Raw genomic sequence first — 12,500 nt, 5'->3', positions numbered from 1 at the left:
ATGAGGTGGCGACTTGTCCAGGGTGTACACCGCCTTCCGCCCGACTGTAGCTGAGATAGGCGCCAGCGCCCCCCGCAACGCCAAAAGGGAATAAGCGGTAGAAAATGGATGGATATAATGTGTGTATATATATATATATATATATATATATATATATATATATATATATATATATATATATATATATATATATATATGTGTGTGGGAAAAAATCACAAGACTACTTCATCTCTACAGATCTGTTTCATGAGGGGTTCCCTCAATCATCAGGAGATTTTAATGGAAGCATTCACATACAATGGTTTATATAGAGCACAGAGTGGGTAGGTACAGGCAGGCGTAGGGTGTGGTGATTGGCTCATGTGTTACCTAGGAGGTGTTTCCGTCTGTGGCGGCATGTTGAAATGATTTCACTGCGCTTGTTGAGGGATGATAGATCTGGATGATATATAATAAACAGTTTCTCTTTTAAGCATAGGTTGCATCTTTTATTACCACTGTTGTAAGGTGTGCTGGATGCAAGAATTTGCCATGTTATTGAATATTCAACATTATTGTCTTTGAGGTTCCAAATGTGTTTGCTGAGTTCTGTAGAATTCTGCAAAGTCTGGTTTCTAAAGGAGGCGTTGTGATTGTTCCATCTTGTTTTGAACGCTCCTTCGGTTAATCCTACGTACGTGTCGGATGTGTTAATGTCCTTGCGTATTACGTTTGCTTGGTAAACGACTGATGTCTGTAAGCACCTTCCGTTGAGAGAGCAATCAGGTTTCTTGCGACAGTTACATTCATTATTGGTTTCAGAGTCGTTTAGTCTGGGGGTAGGCAGTCCTTTTGCAATTGCTTTGTTGTGGTTTGAAATGATTTGTTGCATGTTATTCATACAGCTGTAGCTCAATTTAATGTTGTTCTTGTTGAATATTTTTCTTAGGGTGTTGCCTTTGGGGAAGTGTTTGTTGATCAGAGTGAGGAACTTGCGGCTGATGTTGGTTGAGACGTCTTTGCTGAATGGCAGATTGTACCAGATGATGTTGTTTCGTTTTCTGCTCTTTTTTGGTTGGTTTCCTGGAGTGGGTTCATAGGTGAGGGTGAAGTTGTATCCGCTTTCATCAAGTGCTTTCTGGTACGGGGGGGTTGCTTGGTTGAATTCAGCTTTGCTAGATGACAGCATCGATAGCCTTTTATTAATTCCGGTAGGTATTCTTTTGGTGGTGGTGGGTGGGTGGTTGCTGTCATGGTGCACGTATTGGAGTGTTGTGTTGGGTTTCGTGAATGGTTGGTAGCTGTTATTTCTCAGGTTGAAAGTGACGTCGAGGAAGTTGACGGTTTGCTTGTTGGCTTCAATCGTGATCCGTAGGCCGTTTTCTTTGAAGATTTGGCATATGCGCTTCTTGGTGTTCTCGCTGCTCCTTGGCGAGGCGCGGCACACTGCCAGTCCGTCATCACGGTAAATACCAAGGTTCAGGTTGAGGCTAGCAAGCTGGGAGAGGAGGAAACTCCCAACGAGTTCGCACGTTTTTGCTCCGTCAAAACTCCCCATAGTAACGTCAAATGTTGAATTGTTCTTTTTTTGCCATGGTGTACTGTTGTGGATGAGTATGGAGTTCTTTGCGTGGATGATGATGTTTCTTTCGTTGCCTGTGATTGAGTCGTAGTCCGAGGCGAAGTTTAGTGCTTGGGTCAGTAGGTCTTGCGTGATGGAAGGGTAAAATTCTTCGATGTCGAAGGAGATAAAGTTGTGTTGTTGTTTGTCTTGGATGTAGTTAAACCATTTGACTACTGCTGCTGTATTTCTCCATTGGTTGAGTGGTGTTTTGTCCTTGATTTTTGCGTTGATTCTGTCCAGGATTATTTTGCAGATTTTTCCTATTTCGGATTTAGTTGGGTTTATTAGTCGGCATGTTGGGTTATTTGCGAAGTTGGGTTTGTGGTCCTTCAATGTGATGAAGGCTTCTTTGTTGACTGTGGCGTCCACCCGGTCCTCAATGTCCAGTTCGGTTGCGATCCGCTTGTTTTCCAGGTGGATGTTCTGTAGAGTGTTGGGTTGCGCTTTTTTGTATGATTTGGTGATGCTTTTGTCCAGTAAAGAGTTATGTTCTGGTATGTCCATTCTGTAGAAGTTTGTGGTTTTATCGGCGGCTATATATATATATATATATATATATATATATATATATATATATATATATATATATATATATATATATATATATATATATATACATATATATATATATATATATATAAACATACATACATATACACATATTTATATATGTATGTGTGTATATATATATGTAATATATATATATATATATATATATATATATATATATATATATATATATACACACACACACATATCATGTTCGTCCTTCCTTTTTCGAAGATGACCAGGTGACTTCACGTTGATTTTTGTGTGCGAAGATGGCTGATGAGGCCAATCCTAGCACGGAATGACCGGCTGCAGTGAGGGCAGGTTATGGCTGGGGAGTGGTTGGCTGAGAGGGAGGAACAGTCCCTGGTCTATATATATATATATATATATATATATATATATATATATATATATATATATATATATATAGGGCAGCCATAACCTGCCCTCACTGCAGCCGGTCATTCCGTGCTAGGATTGGCCTCATCAGCCATCTTCGCACACAAAAATCAACGTGAAGTCACCTGGTCATCTTCGAAAAAGGAAGGACGAACATGATATGTGTGTGTGTGTATATATATATATATATATATATATATATATATATATATATATATATATATATATATATATATATATATATATATATATATATATATATATATATATATATATATATATATATATATTACATATATATATACACACATACATATATAAATATGTGTATATGTATGTATGTTTATATACATATATTTATGTGTATGTATGCATGTGTGTGTATATATATATATATATATATGTGTATGTATATGTGCGTGTGTATATATATATATATATATATATATGTGTATATATACAAGTGTATATATATGTATGTATGTTTGTATATATACAGAGGTGGGTAGTAACGCGCTACATTTACTCCATTACATTTACTTGAGTAACTTTCGGGATAAATTGTACTTTTACGAGTAGTTTTTATGCAACATACTTTTACTTGAGTATATTTATAGAGAAGAAACGCTACTTTTACTCCGTTCCATTTATCTACATTCAGCTCGCTACTCGCTACTTTTTTTTATCGATCTATTAATGTTTGTTTTGGTTAATGACAGAGCTTCAAAGTAGAATCTACGCATGCCTGCGTTTCACCAATCACATGCAGTCACTGGTGACGTTGGACCAATCAAACAGAGCCAGGCGGTCACATGACCCGATTTATACAAGTTGAAAAACGTATTGGGGTGTTACCATTTAGTGGTCAATTGTACGGAATATGTACTGTACTGTACAATCTAATAATAAAAGTATCAATCAATCAATAAAAAGTGTAAAGGAAAAAAGGCACTTTTTATTTCAACCGTACTTCCCGTCAAAAGCCTAAAGACTGATCGCACAGTTCCTGTCTTCACAATAAAAGTGCCGCTCCATTGCACCTGCGTGAACAAAATAAGAGTCTCCGAAAGCCAGCGCAAACAAGCTAGCAAACTATGGAGTTTGCCGCCAATGTATTTATTGTAAAGTGTATAAAAACGAATATGGAAGCTGGACAAATAAGATGCCAAAAACCAACGACTTTCATGTGGTATTAGACAGAAAAGAGGAACTTTTTTCTCCTCCATTTGAAAACGTGGACGTCTGAGTCCAATCATTGCAAGTCATCAGAATCAGGTAATACACCAATTTATATTCTTGTCTTCATGAAAGATAGGAATCTATATGTTAAACATGCTTGTATATTCATTAAAACACCTTCAACATGTGAACAAAAACGGCAAAATAAATAAATATAAATTATATACTGTATATATAAATGTATGTATGTGTATATCTATATATATATATATATATATATATATATATATATATATATATATATATATATATATAATTTGTGTGTGTATAAATGATGTGTGTGTATGTATGATATGTGTGTGTAAATGATATGTGTGTGTATGTACATGTATATATGAGGTAGATCACCTCGACTTGGTAATTTACTAAGTAATTGATAAACGTTGAAAAACGTATTGGGGTGTTACCATTTAGTGGTCAATTGTACGGAATATGTACTGTACTGTACAATCTACTAATACAAGTTTTAATCAATCAATCAAATCAATGAATGCCTACTGAGGCTATGGTGCTGTTAAGTTATTGTGGCTCAATGTGCCATTTTTTAAATTTTATTTTAATGTACTATTATTTAATATATATTATTGTTTTAGTTGCTTAAGAGATATTCCTGGCTCTGAATTTGCTCATTGCTATTTTTATGTTTTTGTGCATTATTTGTTGCCGTAATCAGGTTACTCATCAGTTACTCAGTACTTGAGTAGTTTTTTCACAACATACTTTTTACTTTTACTCAAGTAAATATTTGGGTGACCACTCCTTACTTTTACTTGAGTAATAAATCTCGAAAGTAACGGTACTCTTACTTGAGTACAATTTCTGGCTACTCTACCCACCTCTGTATATATATGTGTGTATTTATGTGTGTGTATATATATATATGTATGTGTGTAATATATATATATATATATGTATTACATACATATATACATATATATATATATATATATACACACACACACATATACATACATACACACACATTATATGTGTATATATATATATATATATATATGTATGTGTGTGTGTGTGTATATATACACACACATACATATTTATATACACATACATACTGTACATACATATATTTATACACATACATATATACACACATATATACATACAGTATATGTGTGAATATACATGTATGTGTATAAATATATGTATATATATGTATGTGTATATATTCTTTAATAAGAAAATTTAAGTCATTAGAAAGGAGATTAAAGACAATGCGTCCCAGCTACAACTGGGTTCTGTTAACACTGATACGATTGTATATACGGCGGATACTGCCCTCCAAAATAGTTTCTCTCATTTTGAGGAAATAACATTAAGAGGAATTGTTACAACGTGTAAATGGATTGAAACAAACAACATGTTTACTTGACCCTCTTCCTGGGAAACTTATCAAGGAGCTCTTTGTATTATTAGGTCCATCAGTGCTAAATATTATAAACGTATCACTTTCCTCGGGCACTGTTCCCCTAGCATTCAAAAAAGCGGTTATTCATCCTCTCCTTAAAAGACCTAACCTCGTTCCTGACCTCATGGTAAACTACCGACCGGTGTCTCACCTTCCCCTTATTTCAATCCGGTTTCAGGGCAAATCAGCCCTCGCAAAAATGACTAATGATCTATTGCTAACGATGGATTCTGATGCGTCATCTATGTTGCTGCTCCTCGATCTTAGCACTGCTTTCGATACCGTCGATCATAATATTTTATTAGAACGTATCAAAACACGAATTGGTCAGACTTAGCCCTGTCTTGGTTTAACTCTTATCTTACGGATAGGATGCAGTGCGTCTCCCATAACAATGTTACCTCTGACTACGTTAAGGTAACGTGTGGAGTTCCCCAGGGTTCGGTCCTTGGCCCTGCACTCTTCAGCATCTACATGCTGCCGCTAGGTGACATCATACGCAAATACGGTGTTAGCTTTCACTGTTATGCTGATGACACCCAACTCTACATGCCCCTAAAACTGACCAACACGCCGGATTGTAGTCAGCGGGAGGCGTGTCTTAATGAAATTAAACAATGGATGTCCGCTAACTTTTTGCAACTCAACGCCAAAAAAACGGAAATGCTGATTATCGGTCCTGCTAGACACCGACCTTTATTTAATAATACAACTCTATCATTTGACAACCAAACAATTAAACAAGGCGACACGGTAAAGAATCTGGGTATTATCTTCGACCCAACTCTCTCCTTTGAGTCACACATTAAAAGCGTTACTAAAACGGCCTTCTTTCATCTCCGTAATATCGCTAAAATTCGCTCCATTCTGTCCACTAAAGACGCTGAGATCATTATCCATGCGTTTGTTACGTCTCGCCTCGACTACTGTAACGTATTATTTTCGGGTCTCCCCATGTCTAGCATTAAAAGATTACAGTTGGTACGAAATGCGGCTGCTAGACTTTTGACAAGAACAAGAAAGTTTGATCACATTACGCCTGTACTGGCTCACCCGCACTGGCTTCCTGTGCACTTAAGATGTGACTTTAAGGTTTTACTACTTACGTATAAAATACTACACGGTCTAGCTCCATCCTATCTTGCCGATTGTATTGTACCATATGTCCCGGCAAGAAATCTGCGTTCAAAGGACTCCGGCTTATTAGTGATTCCCAAAGCCCAAAAAAAGTCTGCGGACTATAGAGCGTTTTCATTTCGGGCTCCAGTACTCTGGAATGCCCTCCCGGTAACAGCTCGAGATGCCACCTCAGTAGAAGCATTTAAGTCTCACCTTAAAACTCATTTGTATACTCTAGCCTTTAAATAGACTCCCTTTTTAGACCAGTTGATCTGCCGTTTCTTTTATTTTTCTCCTATGTCCCACTCTCCCTTGTGGAGGGGGTCCGGTCCGATCCGGTGGCCATGTACTGCTTGCCTGTGTATCGGCTGGGGACATCTCTGCGCTGCTGATCCGCCTCCGCTTGGGATGGTTTCCTGCTGGCTCCACTGTGAACGGGACTCTCGCTGCTGTGTTGGATCCGCTTTGGACTGGACTCTTGCGGCTGTGTTGGATCCAATGTGGATTTAACTTTCACAGTATCATGTTAGACCCGCTCGACATCCATTGCTTTCGTCCTCTCCAAGGTTCTCATAGTCATCATTGTCACCGACGTCCCACTGGGTCATCATTGTCACCGACGTGGGTGTGAGTTTTCCTTGCCCTTATGTGGGCCTACCGAGGATGTCGTAGTGGTTTGTGTTGTGGTTTGTGCAGCCCTTTGAGACATTAGTGATTTAGGGCTATATAAGTAAACATTGATTGATTGATTGATTGATTGAAATATCTTGTCTTTGTAGCGCATTCAATTGAATATGGGTTGAAAAGGATTTGCAAATCATTGTATTCCGTTTATTTTTACATCTAACAAAATTTCCCAACTCATAATGAAACGGGGTTTGTAAAAAACAATGTCTCTTGGTATAAATCTTGGTAATTTGTAATTGTTATGCAGGACCTTAGCATATGTTGTAAAGACCTTAGTTCAGTGTGGCCTTCTGTTAAGTCCAACCCCTTCCACATTCTGAAATACAACAAAAAATATCTCCCGCAGCAACTCCCAGAAGAGTGTTTGTGGATTTAGACAAAGATGTTATAAAAAACTGCTCGTGGTCCATCTGGTGGAAATAGAAAAAAATCCCTCATCCATATCCATGCGTTCCTTGACTTGATGCCACCACACCTGCTCTCGACAAAATCTCAACATCTAACGGTTACAAGTCAGCTCCCTGTTCTCCGCAATATAAATGGGGTAGACATCAGCCCTCAGCCCTTCAGCTCAGAACCAACAGAGACTCATTGACTGAACAAACCTAATGTCAATAAAATACACTAACTTCTGCTAGAGCAAATGCTAAATATTATATTTCCTTTTAATCACAGTGTCATTCAACAAAAGAAGCATTGGAGATACGTGACACAGCATGAGCATAACCCTCTGTGACCAATTAGTCACTGACATGAACAAACAAAGATGACGATGTCGATAGTGAGGAATTGTGGGACAACCTTTAAAACCAGGGCTGCCATGAGAACAGTTGCATTTGAAGAATTGATATACCGGTACTAATCATACAGGATATATAACGGCTTGTCACTGACACCACATGTGCGTAGAACTCACTGATCATTCATGTAATGAAATATTTACAACTTCAATGTACAAACTGTGTATTCCATGCTTTTTGGTCACCATTAAGCAATGAAGGTGGGGATCTGGTTCAATATTGAAATGTTTTGTAACTATATCTCTTAGGGCAATACAGTTACGCACAGTTATTAAACAATAATATTGTGTGCTTTCCAATAATCTGGTATCGAATGTCAATATAGTTGCCATCCAACAAATCAGTATTGATACTGAACAGTGATCTCTGGTATAAAATAGCAATGTTGTTTCTTTCCGTATTGTCCCAAATATCGATATATCCAGGGGGACTCACCAAAAAACTGGTGTCGATATTAGAATAGACTTAATTGTCATTATATTTGCATATAACGTGATTAAAGACTCCAACTTAAGGTGCGGTTGTGGGAACAAATATGGGGTGAAATAAATAACACAAGAGGTAATAAAGGAAAAACTAACAATTGAAATAAACAGACTACTATCCAGTAAAAATAACAAGCAATCCTGTACAATAAACAGAACACTATAGAAATACAACATACTGTACAATATACAAAAACACTATAGAAATACAAAATACTGTACGATATACAGAACAAGACAAGAGTACAGAAGTAATAAATAACAATCAGTGTCGGACGTATTGCACTGGAAGGGTAGTATTGCACAGTATGGTATTAGGGCAGAATATTGTATAGGGGTGAATTATTATTATTATAAGTTAGAGTTCAACATGGTGACAGCTCTGGGTAAAAAAAGTTGTTTCTTGTTTCTGTCCAGTGATTTGATACCACATACCAAACATGTGTGAAGTTGGGCCCCCCCACTTTGTCCAAATTTCCCCTAACTTGTCCCAATCGTTTGTGCTAATTTTGTGCTGTGAACATTTTCGTTCGTCCCGTTACGGTTTTTAAGTTATGCTAAAATACCGTATGCATGTTCGAAATAAACTAAAACTGAACTGAAACTGAACTGAGCCTTTTCTGACTAGTGATGTCATCCAGCGCCCCCACCTTGTCAAAACCTCCCTAAACCAGTCCCCACCGTCTGTGCTACAATTGTGCTGCAAAATTTTTGGTCTAACTATTAGTTTTTAAGTTATTGAGGTTTTATAGTTGTATGTTATTAACGTTTAATTACGTAATAATAATCATAACTAGACCTCAATTTTGTCAAAACAACCGCGAGCCAGTTTGAATCGTTTGTGCTGCAAAAAATGTTGGTCAAGCTATTCAAGTTCTGACATTTCTCTGAGGTTTTGAAGTTAACGTTTTATGTTTTTTTGTTAACGTGTAATTAACGTAATATTGATCATAACTCGATCTCAAAAATGTCAAAATCTCCACAAACTTGTCCCATTTGTTTGTGCTAGGTTTCTGCATGTTTGTACTTCTAAAATGTTTGGTTGAGCTATTATAGTTGTTAAGTTATTTACGTCAACTGTGTGAAGTTGTCCCCCCATCCTACCCACATTGTCCAAATCATTCTACGCTTGTGCTCTTACGGTTTTAAAGTTATGAATGTGATGTTAATCTTGACGGGACCCTCATTGTGTCAAAATCTCCCCAAACCTGTCCAGTTCAATCAATTGTGCTACGGTTATGCTGGCTTGTGCTGCAAAATTTTTTGTTTGTGCCTTTACGTTTTTTTTAAGTTAACATTTTATGTTGTTTATGGCATTAGTGTGTTAGTATTCATAACCAGCCCTCCAACCATGTCAAAACCTCCCCAAAATAGTCCCTGTCATTTGTGTTATGTTTGTGCTGGTTTGTGCTGTAAAAATCTTTGGTCTAAATATTATAATTTTAAAGGTTTTAACTCAAAATATCCCCAAACCAGTCCCAATCGTTTGTGCTGCAAATATGTGATCAGATTGTGCTATAGCTACCAATATGGTCTGGGGTCATGATACAATATTGGAGCATCTTTAGGGGCGTACCTCAGCCACCAATAAGCAGGGAAGAGACAGAAAAATGACACAACAACAGTTATTTTCTCCAATTACAGGTTGTTTTTTAAATTTTCACTGTTATGGTAAGGACCAGGAGTTTCAATATTGCATCAGAAACTAAAATGTTTCTTCATCTTTAATGTATTTTCCGGACCATAGGGCGCACCAGATTATAGGGTGCATTAAAAGGAGTCATATCATTATAACTTTTTTCTAAATTTAAAACACTTCCTTGTGGTTTACATAACATGTAATGATGGTTCCTTGGTGCAAATGTTGCATAGATTATGTTTTACAGATCATCTTCAAGCCGCTTTCTGACAGTTAATAACTTAAAAACTTTAATAGTTACCTTAAACAAATTTCGGGGAGATTTTGACATGGTTCGAGGGCTGGGTATGTATAACAACACGTTAAAACCACAAAAAACAAAAAATGTTATGGGAAAAACCATAACGGCACAAAGGAATGGGACACGTTTGGGGTTGATTTGGACAGGAGGGAGTTGATGTCATCACTCGTCGGAAAATGTATTTCAGAATTCCTTAAAAGCCGCAACGGCACAGAATAAAATATTTGTAGCACAAACAATTGAGACAAGTTGGGAGATACTTGGAAAACTTTCAATATTTGTATGCACTAATACCAAAATGGTACCAATATAATGCACTGTCTAAAATACAAAATAAATATTGTTACTATTTGTTGAACTGATATATGTACTTTATAAATATTTCCTCTCCGGATTATCCAGTACCAGAAATTAGTAACATCTAAAAGCTCAATGAACTGGTATCATATATTAATTGCTGTCCGATGAATCGGTGTATTGGATTTGAATGAACAGGTACGATGAACACTATTGTAATATCAGTGTACTGTAAAAAAATAAATGTCGATACCATACTATATCACAAGCTACTTGGCAGTTCTCACCCCTATCAATGAGCTTGTTAGCCTCTGTTAAAATAATCATATATATATATATATATATATATATATATACATATATATACACATATACAGTATATACACCTATATACATATACATATATACACATACATGTATACACATATTATATATGCACAGACATGTACACATACATGTATACACATATATATACACGCACATACATATATACACATATATATATATATATATACACATACATATATACACACATACATATATACATACATATATATATATATACACATACATATATACATATATACACATACACATACATATATACACATACACATCAAACAAACTTCAGTATGCTTAAACTCTGTTGCTATAGTTATTAGCTATTGTGCTCAAGCTGCATTTTCTATCTGTGTAAAGACAAAACTTCTTGTCTGAGAGGTGGCTTCAGCCACAGATTTGTTTTAGCCCGCTAACAGCCAAGGACTTCAAGAACCTCAACGAAGATAAGATGACAGCACGCAGTGGAAGCAGAAACAAGGAAATCACAAGGCCCTCAGCACATTCCGTTAAGTATTGTGTATGCTTTGCATAATATATGTGACCACTCCTTTTAGAGGCAGCCTCACTGATGTTGACTATGGAACTCCTGAATAAATAGAGGGATGCGGGAGCTGTACCTCAAAGCGTAGGCTGAGACTGTGACTAAATGTGCAGCTCCATTCGTTCTCCTCATGAGCTAAATTGAACTCTGTCCCTGCATGGTCCCTTGCTTCTTGTCTGATTAATAGATGTCATCAGTGTTTGAACCTGACAGCCTCATGCAATGGTGTGTCAGTTTGTACTCACCCAAAAGAGTAAACCCTGCATTGCTTGTGTTGCATCCTGTGAGCCAGGCTGTACTCTGGGTCCAGACACACAGCCCAGCCTCCATCTGGGCTCACTTGAGGACTTTTACAGGACACCTGGCCAAAACCCATTGTTTAACATTTTGGAAGCTGACTGTTTCTGGCAACATGTTGTGCATGTGGTTTAAATATGATGCACAGGTAGATGTCACTCACTTGTGGCGTTGTTATGTGGTTGAGAAACCGTTTTGCTTCATCTTCCAGAGAGTGACTGTGACTGGCCCAAGGCTGCAGGGCTATGTGCCACCGAGGCGCCTGCACACATGAACAAAACAGTCGATCATTAACACTGCAAGAACAAGATAAAAGACATCGGGTACAAGGCCAGCATAGTTAGCTAGTTCCTGGAGTAATTTAACCTATTTCTGCATGGCCATGGATATACAATAAGTAGGTCACAATGTACTTGACAAAAGGAAACCTTTCTCACTTGCATATTTAGTGATTAAAAACTACCATCGTCAACTATTTAAAATTGCTTTTTTGGAATGCAGTTAATGCCATTGCTCTGGATTGTACACAAGAGACCCTGAAAAGGACACACTGTCAAAAATATGGATGTATGACTTGCATAGTTTGAATTAGTATGGACTAGTTTGCTCATTGAACAGGAAGGCTGCAGTAATTTACGGCTCCAGGGTTGATGTCTGTCCTGGGAGTTTATTTACGCATAAGAGGCAGGCAGGTAGACATTATTTATCTGTCTACCTTTATTCTGATGTGTGAGCTGACTTGATGTACTTCCAGTAAGGCTGTCAGTGCTCCG

General features: G+C 37.2%; 1 protein-coding gene across 2 annotated transcripts in view; it reads right to left on the bottom strand.

Annotated features, from left to right (window-relative positions):
• mettl24 (methyltransferase like 24) overlaps positions 1-12,500 on the bottom strand; it is an 88,712-nt gene that overhangs the window by 19,113 nt on the left and 57,099 nt on the right. For both annotated transcript variants that reach the window (XM_061900604.1, XM_061900603.1), the window contains exons 2-3: positions 11,891-11,989; positions 11,676-11,791 (exon numbers count right to left, since the gene is read on the bottom strand). In XM_061900604.1, coding sequence (XP_061756588.1) covers positions 11,676-11,791; positions 11,891-11,989 — 215 coding nt within the window. The remainder of the gene's footprint in view (positions 1-11,675; positions 11,792-11,890; positions 11,990-12,500) is intronic.

Source organism: Nerophis ophidion, linkage group LG05, assembly GCF_033978795.1.
Source record: "Nerophis ophidion isolate RoL-2023_Sa linkage group LG05, RoL_Noph_v1.0, whole genome shotgun sequence".
NCBI classification, from domain to species: domain Eukaryota; kingdom Metazoa; phylum Chordata; class Actinopteri; order Syngnathiformes; family Syngnathidae; genus Nerophis; species Nerophis ophidion.
This window is presented reverse-complemented; position numbering and strand designations above follow the sequence as displayed.